The sequence below is a fragment of the Scyliorhinus canicula genome, chromosome 1 (assembly GCF_902713615.1).
Source record: "Scyliorhinus canicula chromosome 1, sScyCan1.1, whole genome shotgun sequence".
NCBI classification, from domain to species: Eukaryota; Metazoa; Chordata; class Chondrichthyes; order Carcharhiniformes; family Scyliorhinidae; genus Scyliorhinus; species Scyliorhinus canicula.
In genome coordinates, this window is record NC_052146.1 from 280,711,540 (window position 1) to 280,732,369 (window position 20,830).

At 45.3% G+C, this 20,830-nt stretch overlaps 1 protein-coding gene across 3 annotated transcripts in view; it reads right to left on the bottom strand.

Annotated features, from left to right (window-relative positions):
* The window catches only part of LOC119974801 (kynurenine 3-monooxygenase), a 102,565-nt gene extending 86,137 nt beyond the window's left edge, over positions 1–16,428 (bottom strand). For 2 of the 3 annotated variants that reach the window (XM_038814084.1, XM_038814069.1), the window contains exons 1-3: positions 16,227–16,428; positions 15,679–15,748; positions 2,842–2,939 (exon numbers count right to left, since the gene is read on the bottom strand). In XM_038814084.1, the coding sequence (XP_038670012.1) occupies positions 2,842–2,939; positions 15,679–15,748; positions 16,227–16,301 (243 nt within the window). In that variant the 5' untranslated portion in view covers positions 16,302–16,428. The remainder of the gene's footprint in view (positions 1–2,841; positions 2,940–15,678; positions 15,749–16,226) is intronic. The other variant, XM_038814076.1, reaches the window with a different exon arrangement.
* Positions 16,429–20,830: the final 4,402 nt, after the last annotated feature.

The following is a 20,830-nucleotide window of genomic DNA, read 5'->3' on the forward strand; positions in this document are numbered from 1 at the left end:
AATGTAAATATGGTGTTTCACAAAATTAAATTAGAAATGGCAGTTTTAATAAAGGTAAAGGGAGACAGATGAGTAACATACAGAAGATGTTTATTTATAATACATACTATTTACAAAGGGGCCCAGTTAGATTTCATTGAGTCCTCTCTCTCTCTCTCTCTTGTCGGTCAGTTTCCATCTGCCCGACCTTATATACACATGGTAATACCCCCATAGTTAGCCGGGGAGCTCATACTCCTTTAGCCGCCTGGGGAAAGCAATCAAGCCAGCCCCGTGTGCTCCAAGTAAGTTATTACAGCAGCTATTGGACAAAGAACCTTGGCTGAGAGATTTCTGGCTTTGAATAACAGACATACCACTCTATGGGCCGAGAGGAATCTAACTCCTGGTCATAGGCTTGAAGCTGGAAACATTAAGGTACGGCAACCCACATATGTTGCACACTCCCAGAGCACCATAGACTGCTTACACTTTTGAGAGCTGACTAGTGGTGATTTAACCTGAGGGTCGCCATACTTCATGTGAGGGACAAGGTTTTTTTAATTAAAATATTTTATTCCAAACATTATCATACAAAAGTTTAATTATATCATCCAAACAGTTTGTTGTTTTTATTTTAACAAACTAACAGCAATAACCCTAAATCCCCTATCCACCCTCAGCCCGACTGTCCTCCCCCTCCCTTAGCCCATCCTCTCCTAACCCTCCCTCTAACTGCTGGCCAGGAACAAGTCCTTAAAGAAAGTGACGAATGGCATCCACCTGGAATAGAACCTTTATTCCGACCCTCTCAGGGTATATTTAATCTTTTCCAACTGCAGGAATTCTGTTTGGTCACTCAACCATGCCAAAGCCTTGGGTGGCACCGCCGACCTCCATCCATGCAGGACTCGCCTCTGGGCCACCAAGGAGGCAAATGCCAAGATGTCAGCCTCTGCATCTCCCCCCCCCCCCCCCCCACCTCAAGGAGCTCTGCAGAGTCTGACACCACAAAGATCACCACCAGCTGACACGGCTTTAGTTTGACCCCAACAATCTCAGAAAATGAGACCCAGAAGCCATTTAGCTTGGGGAAGGACTAGAACAGTGATTCGCAGGCCCCCTGAACAATACTCACACCTGTCTCCCACCCCAGGGAAGAACTCACTCGTATGCATCTTCGTTAAGTGCACTCTATGTGGGCGGCACGGTAGCACAGTGGTTAGCACTGTTGCTTCACAGCTCCAGGATCTCAGGTTCAATTCCCGGCTTGAGTCACTGTCTGTGCGGAGTCTGCATGTTCTCCCTATGTTTGCGTGGGTTTCCTCCGGGTGCTCTAGTTTCCTCCCACAAATCCCGAAAGACATACTTGTTAGGTGAATTGGACATTCTGAATTCTCCCTCAGTGTACCTGAACGGGCACTGGAGTGTGGTGACTAGAGGATTTTCACAGTAACTTCATTGCAGTGTTAATGTAAACCTCATTCTGACACTAATAAAGATTATCATTATTAAACACCTTTGGCATATCGTTAGCGAGCCTGAACCGGTATTTTCTGGGGCCTTCGAGATTCTCCACCTCCACCGGGGTGAATTCCCGACGGCGAGGTTCACTTGTGCTTTTAAAAATCGTGAAACAGGCACTATGGCTGCTGAGGGAGAGAGAGGGGTGAATTCCGCACCTTTGGGGAGGCCCGACGCTGGAGTGGTTCTTGCCACTCCGGTACGCCAGGACCCCCCCGCCCCGCCGGGTAGGGGAGAATCCCGGCCGTGCTTCCTGGAAATTAGTGACTGGATTTTGTGTAGATTAGTGTGGACATAGGGAAGCTCCCTTTGCTAAAATGCTCTTATAGAACATAGAACATAGAACAGTACAGCACAGAACAGGCCCTTCGGCCCTCAATGTTGTGCCGAGCCATGATCACCCTACTCAAACCCACGTATCCACCCTACACCCGTAACCCAAGAACCGCCCCTTAACCTTACTTTTATTAGGACACTACGGGCAATTTAGCATGGCCAATCCACCTAACCCACACATCTTTGGACTGTGGGAGGAAACCAGAGCACCCGGAGGAAACCCACGCACACAGGGGGAGGACGTGCAGACTCCACACAGACAGTGACCCAGCCGGGAATCGAACCTGGGACCCTGGAGCTGTGAAGCATTTATGCTAACCACCATGCTACCCTGCTACCCTCAAAAGGAACTTCTTAAAAAGGAACAGGTTTTGGATTTTTTTTTAAACTGTATTAATAATGATAATAAAGTTACCAGTTTTACCTTATTATCCTTTTATTACAATACTTATATTAAAAAGTCTACTTTTAAACATTTCTGATGTATTTCCAGTACCAAATTAAGACAGTGTCAGATAACCTCAATGCCATTTTTCCAAAAAGTTGATATTTCTTGCAAATATTCGCTCAGGTCCTCATAATAGTCAAGGTACAGTATGGTTGGATAGCTTACTTTAATTCCTAATATGGGGCTGGATTATACACTGAAGGTTGGTTCCCCACACCGCAGTTTAAATGTCAAAGGCAACCCCTCCTCCACTTGGTGGCCCACAGGACACACCCTCACGGCTCATAAAATCCCAGAAATAGGTGGCCAGGTACAGCATGGGGCTCAATTTTACCAGATCCAGTGCCTGCATTCCCGTTCATGGGTGGCCCATGAAACCCAGTTCATGCAGCGTGAGACTGTATCTAAATTGCAAGAACCCATTAGTTTAACTTGGGTTTGGCAGAATGTATATAATCATGGCATTTAATCTTTTATTTGAAATAAAGAGGAAAACATGCCCCAGATTATTTCTTTCAACCAATTTTATTGGAAAATGTGTAGATTCTCCATACCTGGTCTTCCACACCAATGGCTTTCAGAGCCTGCCGCCCTCTGTACGATAAAGCAAGATTGATGCTTCGTCCCCTTGCATCTTTAGCAGTTCGAACATCTGTTAAAAAGGAAAAGAGAAATATTAATTGTGTTTTGATCTATTCTCTTCTTAAATATTTCTAACAATGTCTGTTAGCTACACCCAACCCAAAGTGCGAGTGCATTAAGTAATGAAATGCAGTACTTGAAAGGGCGATGAAAGTAAATTCAGCAAATTCAAAAGGGAAATGGGTATATGCTTCGAAAAACGTGAAATTTCCAGGGCTATGACGAAAGAAGACAGGAGTGGGACGAATTGGATCTGTCTTTCTGAGCTGGCACAAGCTAGATGAGCTGGATTGACCTCTTTCTGTGCTGCGTGATTCTATGAATATCTGTGAGCTTAATAGCAGGAACTGGGATTTTATTTCCCAATTCTCTTTCGAAAACAGGTGACTCCTGTTGGTGTTTGGTTCCACGAGCCCTGGTAACCTTCCATCATTTTCATCTTTGAACTCAGGTAGTGAGAACTGCTGGGCTATTCAATTGTGGCAGTATTACTGTAAAACCTAATTTCACCCTTACTGGATATGCATTTTCCAGGATGGATCCACGTGTAGTGAAAACAAAGGGGACATTCAAACCCATTTGTGCTATCCCCATCACTGACTGCGGTTATTCAATATATAATTAGATTTGAGTCTTGGACCATTCTGCCAAATGCCAGTACTACAGGGTAATACAAACAGTTGGTCTTGAGGTATTAATCAAAATTGGTCAGCCAACGGGGAGGTGTGGCAGATAATGAGGATGCTATGAATCGACAGGTTAACAGAATGGGCATACAAGTGGCAGATGGAATTTAATAGAGAAGAATGCGGTGATACGTTTTGACAGAAGAGACAGAAAGAGGCAATTTAGACGAAATGGCAATTTCAAAAGAGCTTGCAAGGACAGAGTGTCTTTGTGGTGCATGTGCTTAGATCTTTGAAGACGGCAGGGGTCAGCAAATCATATGGGATCTTGGGCATCACAAATAGAACAACTGAGCATGGAAGCAGGGAAGCTGAACCTTTATAGAGCTCTGGTTAGGTCACAACCAGAGTACGTCATGAAAACCCAAGAAATTGCAATATCTTTTTGTGGTTATATTCTTGTCATATTTTCAATGGTCATGGTATGTGAGTGGTAAGTATGGCAAGGGCAGAGTAATTGTGTGAATCTAAAAAGTGGGTTTGAGATGGCAATGAGTCTAGCACTGCTTCAAACAGATGTTTATGGACGGTAATTTATACACCCGGTCGTCACCCCTCATTATCTTATATGTTTTATTCAAGTTGCCTCTTACTCTTCCAAATGCATGACCTCACATTTGCACCGGATTAAACTCCAGCTGCCATCTCTCCTCCCAAGTTTCCAAACAATCTAAATCCTGCTGTATCCTCTGACAGTCCTCATCACCATCCGTAATTCCACCAACCTTTGTGTCGTCTGCAAACTTACTAATCAGACCAGTTACATTTTCCTCCAAATCATTTATATATACTATGAACAGCAAAGTTACCAGCACTGATCGCTGCGAACACCACTAGTCACAGCCCTCCATTCAGAAAAGCACCCTTCCATTGCTACTCTCTGCCTTCTATGACCTAGCCAGTTCTGTATCCATCTTGCCAGCTCACCTCTGATCCCGTGTGACTTCACCTTTTGTACCAGTCTGCCATGAGGGACCTTGTCAAAGGCTTTACTGAAGTCCATATAGACAATATCCACTGCCCTACCTGCATCAATCATCTTTGTGACCTCTTCGAAAAACTCTTATCAAGTTAGTTAGACATGACCTCCCCTTCAGAAAACTGTGCTGCCTCTCGCTAATACGTCCACTTGCTTCCAAATAGGAGTAGATCCTGTCTCGAAGAATTCTCTCCAGTAATGTCCCTACCATTGATGTAAGGCTCGCTGGCCTGTAGTTCCCTGGATTATCCTTGCTACCTTTTTTAAACAAAGGAACAACATTTTTCCAGGAGACTCATCCGGAGTGAGACTCATACAGAGTGAGGATTGAAACTTGGTAATTTGGTGCAGTGAGGTAAATCGGTGCAGAGTGTGAGGAGGTGCTTTTTAACCCTGGTAAGTGACTGGTAAGTAGTCTCTCTTTTTCTTTTCATTGTCTAATATATTTATTTTTATTTTGAAATTCTAGTTGTTTAAGTTTACCAAGGGTTTAAGACATGGCAGGAGATCCCAGACCTGTGTCATGCTCCTCGTGTGCGATGTGGGAGCTCAGGGACACGTCCACTGTTCCTGGCTCCTTCACGTGCAAGAAGTGTGTTCAGTTGCAGCTCTTGTTAGACCGCTTGACGGCTCTGGAGCTGCGGATGGACTCACTTTGGAGCATCCGCGATGCTGAGGAGGTCGTGGATAGCACGTTTAGCGAGTTGGTCACACCGCAGGTGAAGGTTACTGAGGGAGATAGAAAATGGGTGACCAAAAGAAAGAGCAAGAGTAGGAAGGCAGTGCAGGTGTCCCCTGCGGTCATCTCCCTGCAAAACAGATATACCGCTTTGGATACTGTTGAGGAAGATGGCTCACCAGGGGAAGGCAGCAGCAGCCAGGTTCATGGCACCGTGGCTGGCTCTGCTGCACAGCAGGGCAGGAAGAAAAATGGCAGGGCTATAGTGATAGGGGACTCGATCGTAAGGGGAATAGACAGGCGGTTCTGTGGACGCAATCGAGACTCCAGGATGGTATGTTGCCTCCCTGGTGCAAGGGTCAAGGATGTCTCGGAGCGGCTGCAGGACATTCTGGGGGGGGAGGGTGAACAGCCAGCTGTCGTGGTGCACATAGGCACCAACGATATAGGTAAAAAACCGGATGAGGTCCTATAAGCGGAATTCATGGAGTTAGGAGTTAAACTAAAAAGTAGGACCTCAAAGGTAGTAATCTCAGGATTGCTACCAGTGCCACGAGCTAGTCAGAGTAGGAATGTCAGGATAGATAGGATGAATGCGTGGCTTGAGAGATGGTGCAAGAGGGAGGGATTCAAATTCCTGGGGCATTGGGACCGGTTCTGGGGGAGGTGGGACCAGTACAAACCGGACGGTCTGCACTTGGGCAGGACTGGAACCGATGTCCTAGGGGGGGTGTTTTCTAGAGCTGTTGGGGAGGGTTTAAACTAATGTGGCAGGGGGATGGGAACCAATGCTGGAAGTTGGAAGGTAGTAAAACAGGGACAGAAACAAAAGGAAGTAAGGGGAAAAGTGCAAGGCAGAGAAGACATAGTCAGAAATCCATAAGGGCAACAGTACAAGGTACAGTGACTGAGGGGAGCACAGTGAATAGGCCCAGTAATAACAAAAGGAATAAAACTGGAGATGTTAAGATTCAAAACAGAGGTAAAAAAACCAACATAAGTGTACTTTACCTGAATGCTCGTAGTATTCGGAATAAAGTAAATGAGTTGGTGGCACAAATCATCGTAAATGACTATGATTTAGTGGCCATTACTGAAACATGGTTAAAGGATGGTCACGACTGGGAGTTAAATATCCGAGGGTATCAAACTATTCGGAAGGACAGAGTGGATGGTAAGGGAGGTGGTGTTGCTCTGTTATTTAAGGATGACATCCGGGCAATAGTAAGGGATGACATCGGTGCTATGGAGGATAAGGTTGAATCCATTTGGGTGGAAATCAGGAATAGTAAGGCGAAAAAGTCACTGATAGGAGTAGTCTATCGGCCACCAAATAGTAATGAGATGGTGGGGCAGGCAATAAACAAAGAAATAACTGATGCATGTAGAAATGGTACAGCAGTTATCATGGGGGATTTTAATCTACATGTCAATTGGTTTAACCAGGTCGGTCAAGGCAACCGTGAGGAGGAGTTTATAGAATGTATCCGCGATAGTTTCCTAGAACAGTATGTAATGGAACCTACGAGGGAACAAGCGGTCCTAGATCTTGTCCTGTGTAATGAGACAGGATTGATTCATGATCTCATAGTTAGGGATCCTCTCGGAAGGAGCGATCACAATATGGTGGAATTTAAAATACAGATGGAGGGTGAGAAAGTAAAATCAAATACTAGTGTTTTGTGTTTAAACAAAGGAGATTACAAGGGAATGAGAGAAGAACTAGCTAAGGTAGACTGGGAGCTAAGACTTTATGGTGGAACAGTTGAGGAACAGTGGAGAACCTTCCAAGCGATTTTTCACAGTGCTCAACAAAGGTTTATACCAACAAAAAGGAAGGACGGAAGAAAGAGGGAAAATCGACCGTGGATATCTAAGGAAATAAGGGAGAGTATCAAATTGAAGGAAAAAGCATATAAAGCAGCAAAGATTGCTGGGAGATTAGAGGACTGGGAAATCTTTAGGGGGCAACAGAAAGCTACTAAAAAAGCTATAAAGAAGAGTAAGATAGAGTATGAGAGTAAACTTGCTCAGAATATAAAAACAGACAGTAAAAGTTTTTACAAATATATAAGACAAAAAAGAGTGGCTAAGGTAAATATTGGTCCTTTAGAGGATGAGAAGGGAGTTTTAATAATGGGAAATGAGGAAATGGCTGAGGAACTGAACAGGTTTTTTGGGTCGGTCTTCACAGTGGAAGACACAAATAACATGCCAGCGACTGATAGAAATGAGGCTATGACAGATGAGGACCTTGAGAGGATTGTTATCACTAAGGAGGGAGTGATGGGCAAGCTAATGGGGCTAAAGGTAGACAAGTCTCCTGGCCCTGATGGAATGCATCCCAGAGTGCTAAAAGAGATGGCTAGGGAAATTGCAGATGCACTAGTGATAATTTACCGAAATTCACTAGACTCTGGGGTGGTCCCGGTGGATTGGAAATTAGCAAACGTGACGCCACTGTTTAAAAAAGGAGGTAGGCAGAAAGCAGGAAATTATAGGCCAGTGAGTTTAACTTCGGTAATAGGGAAGATGCTGGAATCTATCATCAAGGAAGAAATTGCGAGGCATCTGGATAGAAATTGTCCCATTGGGCAGACGCAGCATGGGTTCGTAAAAGGCAGGTCGTGCCTAACTAATTTAGTGGAATTTTTTGAGGACATTACCAGTGCAGTAGATAACGGGGAGCCGATGGATGTGGTATATCTGGATTTCCAGAAAGCCTTTGACAAGGTGCTACACAAAAGGTTGCTGCATAAGATAAAGATGCATGGCATTAAGGGTAAAGTAGTAGCATGGATAGAGGATTGGTTAATTAATAGAAAGCAAAGAGTTGGGATAAATGGGTGTTTCTCTGGTTGGCAATCAGTAGCTAGTGGTGTCCCTCAGGGATCCGTGTTGGGCCCACAATTGTTCACAATTTACATTGATGATTTGGAGTTGGGGACCAAGGGCAATGTGTCCAAGTTTGCAGATGACACTAAGATGAGTGGTAAAGCGAAAAGTGCAGAGGATACTGGAAGTCTGCAGAGGGATTTGGATAGGTTAAGTGAATGGGCTCGGGTCTGGCAGATGGAATACAATGTTGACAAATGTGAGGTTATCCATTTTGGTAGGAATAACAGCAAACGGGATTATTATTTAAACGATAAAATATTAAAGCATGCCGCTGTTCAGAGAGACTTGGGTGTGCTAGTGCATGAGTCACAGAAGGTTGGTTTACAAGTGCAACAGGTGATTAAGAAGGCAAATGGAATTTTGTCCTTCATTGCTAGAGGGATGGAGTTTAAGACTAGGGAGGTTATGTTGCAATTGTATAAGGTGTTAGTGCGGCCACACCTGGAGTATTGTGTTCAGTTTTGGTCTCCTTACTTGAGAAAGGACGTACTGGCGCTGGAGGGTGTGCAGAGGAGATTCACTAGGTTAATCCCAGAGCTGAAGGGGTTGGATTATGAGGAGAGGTTGAGTAGACTGGGACTGTACTCGTTGGAATTTAGAAGGATGAGGGGGGATCTTATAGAAACATTTAAAATTATGAAGGGAATAGATAGGATAGATGAGGGCAGGTTGTTTCCACTGGCGGGTGACAGCAGAACTAGGGGGCATAGCCTCAAAATAAGGGGAAGTAGATTTAGGACTGGGTTTAGGAGGAACTTCTTCACCCAAAGGGTTGTGAATCTATGGAATTCCTTGCCCAGTGAAGCAGTTGAGGCTCCTTCATTACATGTTTTTAAGGTAAAGATAGATAGTTTTTTGAACAATAAAGGGATTAAGGGTTATGGTGTTCGGGCCGGAAAGTGGAGCTGAGTCCACAAAAGATCAGCCATGATCTAATTGAATGGCGGAGCAGGCTCGAGGGGCCAGATGGCCTACTCCTGCTCCTAGTTCTTATGTTCTTATGTTCTTATTGGCTATTCTCCAGTCCTCCAGGACATCACCTGAAAACAGTGAGGATCCAAAGATTTCTGTCAAGGCCTCAGCAATTTCCTCTCGAGCCTCCTTCAGTATTTTGGGGTAGATCCCATCAGGCCCTGAGGACTTATCCACCTTAATATTTTTCAAGATGCCCAACACCTCGTCTTTTTGGATCTCAATGTGACCCAGGCTATCTACACACCCTTCTCCAGACTCAACATCCACCAATTCCTTCTAATTGGTGAATACTGATGCAAAGTATTCATTTAGTACCTCGCCCATTTCCTCTGGCTCCACACATAGATTCCCTTGCCTATCCTTCAGTGGGCCAACCCTTTCCCTGGCTACCCTCTTTCTTTTTATGTACGTGTAAAAAGCCTTGGGATTTTCCTTAACCCGATTTGCCAATGACTTTCCGTGCCCCCTTTTAGCCCTCCTGACTCCTTGCTTAAGTTCCTTCCTACTTTCCTTATATTCCACACAGGTTTCGTCTGTTCCGAGCCTTCTAGCCCAACAAATGCCTCCTTTTGTTTTTTGACGAGGACTACAATATCTCTCGTTATCCATGGTTCCCGAAATTTGCCTTATTTATCCTTCTTCCGCACAAGAACATGCCAATCCTGAATTCCTTTCAACTGACATTCGAAAGCCTCCCACATGTCAGATGTTGATTTACCCTCAAACATCCGCCCCCAATCTAGGTTCTTCATCCAGATCATTAATATATATGGTGAACAGCTGCGGCCCCAACACTGAACCCTGTGGGACACCGCTGGTCACCGGCTGCCATTCCGAAAAAGAACCTTTTATCCCAACTCTCTGCCTTCTGTCAGACAGCCAATCCTCAACCCATGCCAGTAGCTCACCTCGAACACCATGGGCCCTCACCTTACTCAGCAGCCTCCTGTGTGGCACCTTATCAGAGGCCGTTTGGAAATCCAGATAGACCACATCCACTGGGTTTCCCTGGTCTAACCTACTTGTCACCTCCTCAAAGAATTCTAACAGGTTCGTCAGGCACGACCTCCCCTTACTAAATCCATGTTGGCTTGTTCTAATCCGTCCCTGCTCTTCCAAGAATTTAGAAATCTCATCCTTAACGATCGATTCTAGAATTTTACCAACAACCGAGGTTAGGCTAATTGGCCTATAATTTTCCATCTTTTGTCTTGATCCTTTCTTGAACAAGGGGGTTACAACAGCGATCTTCCAATCGTCCGGGACTTTCCCTGACTCCAGTGATTTTTGAAAGATCTCAACCAACGCTTCCGCTATTTCTTCAGCCACCTCCCTCAGAACTCTAGGGTGTAGCCCATCGGGGCCAGGAGATTTGTCAATTTTAAGACCTTTTAGCTTTTTTAGCACCATCTCTTTTGTAATGGCAACCATACTCAACTCAGCCCCCTGACCCTCTATAATTTTTGGGATATTACTCATGTCTTCCACTGTGAAGACAGACGCAAAGTACTTATTAAGTTCTCCAGCCATTTCCTCGTCTCCCATCACTAGCCTTCCGGAATCAGTTTGAATTGGCCCAATGTCTACTTTGGCCTGTCGTTTGTTTCTTATGTATTGAAAGAAACTTTTACTATCATTTCTTATATTACTGGCTAGCCTGCCTTCATATTTGATCCTCTCCTTCCTTATTTGTCTCTTTGTTAACCTCTGTTTGTTTTTGTAGCCTTCCCAATCTTCTGATTTCCCAGTGCTTTTGGCCACTTTATAGGATCTCTCTTTTTCTTTGATACATTTCCTGACCTCCTTTGTCAGCCATGGCTGTCTAATCCCTCCCCGGATAATCTTTCTTTTCTTGGGGATGAATCTCTGTACAGTGTCCTCAATTATGCATACAAACTCCTGCCATTTTTGCTCTGCTGTCTTCCCCACTAGGGTCTGCTTCCAGTCGATTTTCGCCAGTTCCTCTCTCATGCCCTCGTAATTACCTTTATTTAACTGTAACACCATTACATCCGATTTTGCCTTCTCTCTTTCAAACTGCAGACTGAACTCAACCATATTATGATCACTGCTTCCTAAGTGTTCCCTTACTTTAAGATCTTTTATAAAGTCTGGTTCATTACATAGCACTAGTTCCAGAATAGCCTGCTCCCTTGTGGGCTCCATGACAAGCTGTTCCAAAAAGCCATCTTGTAAGCATTCCATGAATTCCTTTTCTTTGGATCCACTGGCTACGTTATTTACCCAATCCACCTGCATATTGAAGTCCCCCATGATCACCGTGACCTTGCCTTTCTGACATGCCTTTTCTATTTCCCGGTACATGTTGCGCCCCTGGTCCTGACCACTGTTAGGAGGTCTGTACATAACTCCCATTATGGTTTTTTTGCCTTTGTGGTTCCTCAATTCTACCCACACAGACTCCACATCATCCGACCCTATGTCGTTTAGTGCCATAGATTTAATTTTGTTCTTAACTAACAAGGCAACCCCACCCCCTCGGCTCACCTCCCTGTCTTTTCGATAGGTTGTATATCCTTGGATGTTTAACTGCCAGTCCTGAACCCCCTGCAGCCATGTCTCTGTGATGCCTACCACATCATAATCATTCACGATGATCTGTGCCATTAGTTTGTCTACTTTGTTACAAATGCTACGAGCATTCAGGTAAAGTGCCTTAATGCTAACTTTCTTATCATTACAGATATTGGAAGTCCTAAGATGTCCAAAGTTATCCTTCCTTTTTGTTGAATTCCTAGTCTGCCTCAAGCTTAAATCCACCTGCCTACATGTTATCCTCCTGCGTATCTTGCCATTTAACTCCATGCTCCCTGTCGCTTTCACTTTCCCTTCCCCCCAACTCAGAAGTTTAAAGTCCTACTGACCACCCTATTTATCCTCTTCGCTAGAACACTGGTTCCAGATCGGTTCAGGTGGAGACCGTCCCAACGGTACAGATCCCCCCGGTTCCAAAACTGATGCCAATGTCCCATGAAGTGGAATCCCTCTTTCCCACACCAATCCCTTAGCCACGTGTTTACTTCCCTAATTTTCTTGTCCCTATGCCAATTGGCACGTGGCTCGGGCAGTAATCCAGAGATTATGACCCTTGAGGACCTGTATTTCAATTTTCTTCCTAGTGCTTAATAGTCCCCGAACAGGTCCTCTACCCTAGCTTTACCTATGTTGTTAGTCCCAACGTGGACCACAACAACTGGATCCTCCTCCTCCCGCTCCAATATCCTTTCAAGCCGGTCAGAGATATCCTGCACCCTGGCACCGGGCAGGCAACACACCATGCGAGACTCCCGATCCGGCTTGCATAGGATACTATCTGTCCCCCTAATTATAGAATCCCCTATAACAACTACTTGTCTTTTTACTCCCCCCTCTTGAATGGCCTTCTGCACCATGGTACCGTGGTCAGCTGGCTCATCCTGTCCAGAGCCCTTTTCCTCATCCATACAGGGAGCAAGAGTCTCATACCTGTTGGACAAGGTCAAGGGCTGAGGCTCCTGCACTCCTGAACTCAGGTTCCCCCTGCCTGCCTCACTAACAGTCACACTCTGAAGTCCCTGATCACTTACTGAATGTGAATTACTTAATCTCCCAGGTGTGACTGCCTCCTGAAACAAAGTGTCCAGGTAACTCTCCCCCTCCCGGATGTGCCGCAGTGTTTGAAGCTCAGATTCCAGATCATCAATTCTGAGCCGGAGTTCTTCCAGCAACCAACACTTGCTGCAGATGTGGTCATTGCCATTCACAAGGGGAACAGCCAGCTCCCGTCAGCAAGCTGCACACATCGAACGGGTATCTCAGTGCATTTCACTGGCCCAGCAGCCTGAAGGCCAGCCCAGGCTGCAGAAAAGTAAGAGCACAGGGGATGGTGATCACGCAGGGCAGCAGAAGCCCACATTATTATAGAGCTAGGGCAATGCATAGGCTCCTAAAATCTGCAAAAGAATTTTAATGGCCTTTTTCTCTTGGCAACGAGTCTTTTATTCAGAGTGCCCAGAAGTACACACTCCATCCAGCAGGCCCTCTACATTGCAGTGGAGTCCTTTCTATGTCATGGACTCCTGTTTGCATAGATTAGTGAGGTTACCCCATGGAAGACCCTGTTTAAATGGACTGATAAATTAGCTAACTCACAAGGTGAGGGACAGACCTTTTTGCATATATTGCTGGGAGGACTGCATACAGGGAAATTGAGTCAACTGCATTTGTTTAAAACATACACGTGTTTGAAAACAACTTTTGTAAGAAAGAATTACCCAGTCAAAGCCCAGCCATTTTTTAAAGAGACAAAGGCCTTGCCGTCAAAATTTTAATAAACACATTAAAGGACTGTTGCTGTGTGGCTGTGCACATTATGATCTTATTATTATTTTAAAACTTGTTCTGGACATTTTAACATGTTTTCAAAAATGAATTTCAGTGATTTGATCAGTTGCTCAACGTAAATGAAACGTAAACGGGAGGCAAAAGTAGACATTGGGCCGCTCCAAAATGACGCTGGTAATCTAGTGATGGGAGACAAGGAAATAGCTGAGGAACTTAATAAGTACTTTGTGTCAGTCTTCACAGTAGAAGACATGAGTAATATCCCAACAATTCAGGAAAGTCAGGGGGCAGAGTTGAATATGGTTGCCATCACAAAGGAGAAGGTGCTAGAGAAACTAAAAGGTCTGAAAATTGATAAATCTCCGGGCCCAGATGGGCTACATCCTAGAGTTCTAAAGGAGATAGCTGAAGAAATAGTGGAGGCGTTAGTTATGATCTTTCAAAAGTCACTGGAATCAGGGAAAGTCCCAGAGGATTGGAAAATCGCTGTTGTAACCCCCCTGTTCAAGAAGGGAACAAGAAAAAAGATGGAAAATTATAGGCCAATTAGCCTAACCTCGGTTGTTGGCAAAATTCTAGAATCCATCGTTAAGGATGAGATTTCTAAATTCTTGGAAGTGCAGGGTCGGATTAGGACAAGTCAGCATGGATTTAGTAAGGCGAGGTCGTGCCTGACAAACCTGTTAGAGTTCTTTGAAGAGATAACAAATAGGTTAGACCAAGGAGAGCCAATGGATGTTATCTATCTTGACTTCCAAAAGGCCTTTGACAAGGTGCCTCACGGGAGACTGCTGAGTAAAATAAGGGCCCATGGTATTCGAGGCAAGGTACTAACATGGATTGATGATTGGCTGTCAGACAGAAGGCAGAGAGTTGGGATAAAAGGTTCTTTTTCGGAATGGCAACCGGTGACAAGTGGTGTCCCGCAGGGTTCAGTGTTGGGGCCACAGCTGTTCTCTTTATATATTAACGATCTAGATGACGGGACTGGGGGCATTCTGGCCAAGTTTGCCGATGATACAAAGATAGGTGGAGAGGCAGGTAGTATTGAGGAGGTGGGGAGGCTGCAGAAAGATTTAGACAGTTTAGGAGAATGGTCCAAGAAGTGGCTGATGAAATTCAACGTGGGCAAGTGCGAGGTCTTGCACTTTGGAAAAAAGAATAGAGGCATGGACTATTTTCTAAACGGTGACAAAATTCATAATGCTAAAGTGCAAAGAGACTTGGGAGTCCTAGTCCAGGATTCTCTAAAGATAAACTTGCAGGTTGAGTCCGTAATTAAGAAAGCAAATGTAATGTTGTCATTTATCTCAAGAGGCTTGGAATATAAAAGCAGGGATGTACTTCTGAGGCTTTATAAAGCACTAGTTAGGCCCCATTTAGAATACTGTGAGCAATTTTGGGCCCCACACCTCAGGAAGGACATACTGGCACTGGAGCGGGTCCAGCGGAGATTCACACGGATGATCCCAGGAATGGTAGGCCTAACATACGATGAACGTCTGAGGATCGTGGGATTATATTCATTGGAGTTTAGGAGGTTGAGGGGAGATCTAATAGAAACTTACAAGATAATGAATGGCTTGGATAGGATGGACGTAGGGAAGTTGTTTCCATTAGCAGGGGAGACTAGGACGCGGGGGCACAGCCTTAGAATAAAAGGGAGTCACTTTAGAACAGAGATGAGGAGAAATTTCTTCAGCCAGAGAGTGGTAGGTCTGTGGAATTCATTGCTACAGAGGGCGGTGGAGGCCGGGACGTTGAGTGTCTTTAAGACAGAAATTGATAAATTCTTGATTTCTCGAGGAATTAAGGGCTATAGGGAGAGAGCGGGTAAATGGAGTTGAAATCAACCATGATTGAATGGTGGAGTGGACTCGATGGGCCGAATGGCCTTACTTCCGCTCCTATGTCTTATGGTCTTATGTCTTATGGTCTTATGATGCTCTCTCTCTAGATTGGGTTTGCAAATGGTGGATGTTAGATGTTGATATAAGTCATGTAGCTCAACGTTCCAGCAGAGAAAACAATACGTGGACAAGAATTGCACAAGATTTTAAGACTGGATATGTAAAATTCAGATACTTAAATTGAGTATAGTAATTGTGGATGTCACAGATATTCTTAACTACATCGCAATTTGGAGATATGTTCACCTGAAAAAGTAAAATTAATAAGTGAACCCCACCTTTGCGTGCTTCATAAAGTTCCACTTCAAAGCCTCTCTTTGCGAAGAAACACGCATTTAAAGCACCAACCTGGGGAAACAGTAAAGAAAAATCTGATCTGGAATTACGTGCATGTAAGCATGTATTTTCATTACTGCTTTCCTTTGACGCAGACATGGTTTTATGGGAGAAATGTTGCTTAATTTTGTACAAGAAACTTAAAGAAATGGGAAAACAAAACTCTAACATGCTCGGTAACAGAGTACATCATCGGACGCATAGTTTGTTGAAATGTTGGAACTTTGAGTTTTATTTTAACTGTCTTTCGTGCCATTTATAACCTGGTGTTGTAAGACTTCTTACTATGCCATTTATAGACCTTGGGCAAATGGTTAACTGGCTGCACATTGTCCAGCCCACAAATGAGGAAATTAATATAAAAAGGGAGTCATTTCGGGACTATGTAATGATAATTTATTAATCATGGGCAGTTACAGCTCGCACGAAAACATTTACCGACTGCAAATACATGCCTGACTCTCTGAAAAAAGAAAACGAACTCCCGTACCAGGCCACCGCCAACAATCACCACTTTCTTTGCTTTCTCTCCATCAGAAGTTCTCGGACTGGATCTTGATGACATCTTGCAAACGCAGCGACGATTTTACCTTATTGCTCATTCACTCCGAACCTTGCTCCCGCTGCTTTGCAACTCAGCCCATTCCAACATCAGGAGGGAAGTTTCAAAACACCAAACGTCATTGGCTAAAAAAAAAAGTACGTTTCCAGAGGGAATTAAGTCGTGCTCGGCGTTTTTTCGTTGAACATTAGAAGTGTTACAACATCAGGTTTTTTCATTGAAGATAAAGTTTGCCAGGTCCAGCACTGAACTTTCAACGCGACGGGGTTAGCTAGCAACATCTTCACTGGCCCCAATTCTTGACCCCGCAAATGTTGTAGTTGGACTTGTTGATACAAACAAAAGCCAAAATGTTGCGGCTGCTGGTAACCCAAATAAAAGCCGAAAGTGCTGGGAAGACGCAGCAGGTGAGACAGCATCTGTGGAGGAAGGAATAGAGTTAATATTTCAAAGTCCCAGACTTTAGACAGGAGAGATTAAATGGACAAAGGGACAATGGGTCTAAGGCAAAAGAAGACAGTAATGATGCAAGAAACAAGAGATTGATCTGAAGCCGAATGGCCTCCCTCATGCATTACATCACATTTGTCTGGATTAAACTCCATCTGCCATCTCTCCACCCAAGTCCCCAAACGATCTAAATCCTGCTGTATCCTCTGACAGTCCTCATCGCTGTCTGCAGTTCCACCAACCTTTGTGTCATCTGCAAACTTACTAATCAGACCAGTTACATTTTCCTCCAAATCATTTATATATACTATGAACAGCAAAGGTCCCAGCACTGATGGGGCAGCACCAAAACACCAGGGGTGTTTGGGGCAGCAGGGTAGCATGGTGGTTAGCATAAATGCTTCACAGCTCCAGGGTCCCAGGTTCGATTCCCGGCTGGGTCACTGTCTGTGTGGAGTCTGCACGTCCTCCCCCTGTGTGCGTGGGTTTCCTCCGGGTGCTCCGGTTTCCTCCCACAGTCCAAAGATGTGCGGGTTAGGTGGATTGGCCATGCTAAATTGCCCGTAGTGTCCTAATAAATGTAAGGTTAAGGAGGGGGGTTGGGTTACGGGTATAGGGTGGATATGTGGGTTTGAGTAGGGTGATCATGGCTCGGCACAACATTGAGGGCCGAAGGGCCTGTTCTGTGCTGTACTGTTCTATGTTCTATGATTCTTGCGGAACACCACCAGTCACAGCCCTTCAATTAGAAAAGCACCATTCCATTGCTACTCTCCGCCTTCTATGACCTAGCCAGTTCTGTATCCATTTTGCCAGATCACCTCTGATTCCATGCGACGTCACCTTTTGTATCAGTCTGCCATGAGGGACTTTGTCAAAGGCCTTACTGAAGTCCATATAGACAACATCCACTGCTCGACCTGCATCAATCATCTTTGTGAGCTCATCGAAAATCTCTATCAAGTTAGTGAGACACGACCTCCCATTCACAAATAAAGATTATTATTATGAATTATCAGCTCATTCATCATTTAATCTCTGCTGTGCTCAGCCCAAGCACAAACCTTCCCTTTTGACCCTTTCCCTCCACTACCTCTGTATTAAAACTTATTACACCTCTAATATTTTCCGGGTCATTGACCTGAAATATTAACTCAGTTTCTCTCTGCATGGATACTCCCTTACCTGCTGAGTGTTTTCTGCAGTCTTTGCATTAATATCTGAAGTTCATTTTTATCCTACCGTAAAACCTTAGATGCTTGAGTGCAAACCACAGTTTCAAATTTAAAAATAGGGGTTATCATTTCCATAAACCAAATACAGGTAAATTTAGAAGTTAAATATTTTCTCCCAGATAGGCCAGATCAGCAATAATCATCCATCACTCTTAGAAGGAAGACATTTTGAAATTTTGTCCATTATTGGGGAAACTGTGCCGTGTATCTACGGTGAAGACAAGCAATATGGTCAAAACTTAGGAGTAGGTGGAGCTGAATTTTACCTTGGAGAAAACATTCTTATACTGAGTAACAACAGCAATATCCATCTTCCCAATATTGGTCAAACATTTGATCCTTTGTTTTGCTAAGCTTGAGATTAATAACTTGTAAATGCAAGTGTAGCAATGTGAGGACAAATACACCTGCCGTTTGACAAAACAAATGGGCTGGGCTGGAGCAAACCCTCTGACACTTTAGGAACTTTCAAGCGGTTATTGGATAGGCACATGGAACACACCAGAATGACAGGGAGTGGCATAGCTTGATCTTGCTTTCGGACAAAGCTTGGCACAACATCGAGGGCCGAAGGGCCTGTTCTGTGCTGTACTGTTCTATGTTCTAATGCAAACCTCCTGTCAATATAACCCTAGCTATGTCAATGTTTGCCGTTTTGAACTTGGTAAGCTTTACTTTGGAGTTTTGCCAATGTTGCAACGCAAGCAAAGTTCGGATTCCAACATGCGGACAACAGTCCAGATTACAAGAGCAAGGAAAATAATAATAATCTTTATTGTCACAAGTAGGTTTACATTAACACTGCAATGAAGTTACTGTGAAAAGCCCCTAGTCACCACATTCCGGCGCCTGATCAGGTATACTGAGGGAGAATTCAGAATTTCCAAATTACCAAACAACACGTCTTTCGGGACTTGTGGGAGGAAACCGGAGCACCCTTAGGAATGCCACGCAGACACGGGGAGAACGTGCAGACTCCACAGACAGTGACCCAAGCCAGGAATCGAACCTGGGACCCTGGAGCTGTGAGGCAACGGTGCTACCAATTGTGCTACCATGCTACTTGAGAGGGGCATCTTTAAACAAAATGATACTAATTTGGTATAGTGTAATGTGGTAAACTACTGTTAGTATATTATATGTGTTGTGGTAAACTGTTATTGTACTACACGTATTGTGGTAAACCACTGCCTGATGGTTCTGCCTCCCCTCGGGCTGGGTATAAAGGTGGCTGACCTCCAGCCCTGCCTCAGTGCAGGATCAGAGATCAGGAGGCTTTCTGTTTAGCTTATTAAAGCCTCAGTTTCGTTCACTACTCGTCTTGTGTTCATTGATGGCACATCAATTTAATAAGCTAAACATTTAAGATGAATTCATCAATGAAGCCTGATCACCTGGAGATGGAGCCACAAGCAGCCAATGCCATTGCGGCGTTCGAGCACTGGCTAAGCTACTTCGAAGCTTACCTCGGACCCTCCACCGAAGACATCACCGACCTTCAAAAGCAGCAAATACTCAACGCACGGGTGAGCCCACAAGTTTTCCTTCTTATCAGAGACACCCCCTCATATACTGAGGCAAGAATGCTGTTGAAGGGACAGTGCGTAAAGTCAGTAAACGAGGTGTATGCCTTCTTGCCACGAGGCGACAATGCCCCGAAGAATCACAAGCCGAATTCCTGCGTGCCTTACGGTTACTCGGCCAGAACTGTGGTGACAGGTGGTATCAGCTACGCAACACGTGGGGCTGTTGATCAGGGACGACTATGTCACGGGCATTAAATTGAATTACATCCGCCAGTGCTTGCTAGAAGGGGGTACACTCATCCTCCCAGAGACAGTGCAGCTCTCCAACTCGCTGGAAGTGGCTTTCCAGAACATGGAGGCCTACACCTCCGACCACGCGGCATCCTCGTGGACCTCGTGGGCGCCGCCATCATCCGACTTGAGTGCGGCGCAAGCTTGTGCCGCGCAGCAGCCCGCCAATGCAGGAAGCACGAAATGCTACTTTTGCGGCCAGGGTAAGCATCCCAGACAACGCTGCCCTGCACTGAACGTGATTTGCAACGGGTGTGGGAGGAAGGGCCACTTCGCCATAGTCTGCCAGGCCTGACCTGTCCCTAAAGTTCCTAGGCCCAGCAGCACTGCCTGTTGTCTGTGGGGGCTGCCCCCAGCTGCCGCACCGCCCACCATGTGCGACCCGTGGGCTCCGCCATCCTCGCTGCCACCCACCATGTGTGACCCATGGGGGCCGCCATCTTCGATTTTGCTCGCCACACGTGAACCATGGGGTCCGCCATCTTTGACATCACCTTCGATGCACCCGCCACGCGCGACCCATGGGGGCCGCCATCTTGGGACCACTCCGCAGCCTCCCGGGACCCCTGCTCACCCCGTCGTACGCTGGCCACCGCTACCTCCAACCGCCCCACCCATCACCTTCCGAAGCTCGCCTCCATCATACTCGACCAGTCTCGACTTCATCACCTCACGAAATCCAAGATGGCCGTCCGGATCAACGGGCATGAGACGACCTGCCTTTTCGACTCCTGGAGCACAGACAGCTTTATCCACCCAGATACGGTACGGCGCTGCTCCCTCCCAATTTTACCCGTGACCCAGAAAATCTCCCTGGCTTCTGGATCACATTCCGTAGAAATCCAGGGGTACTGTGTCGCGACCCTTTCGGTACAAGGCGAAGAGTACACTAACTTTAAGCTCTACATCCTCCCCCATCTCTGCACTGCCCTATTACTGGGGCTCGACTTCGAGTGCCACCTCCAAAGCCTGACCTTAAAGTTCAGTGGACCCCTACCCACGCTCACCGTCTGTAGCCTCGCGACCCTTA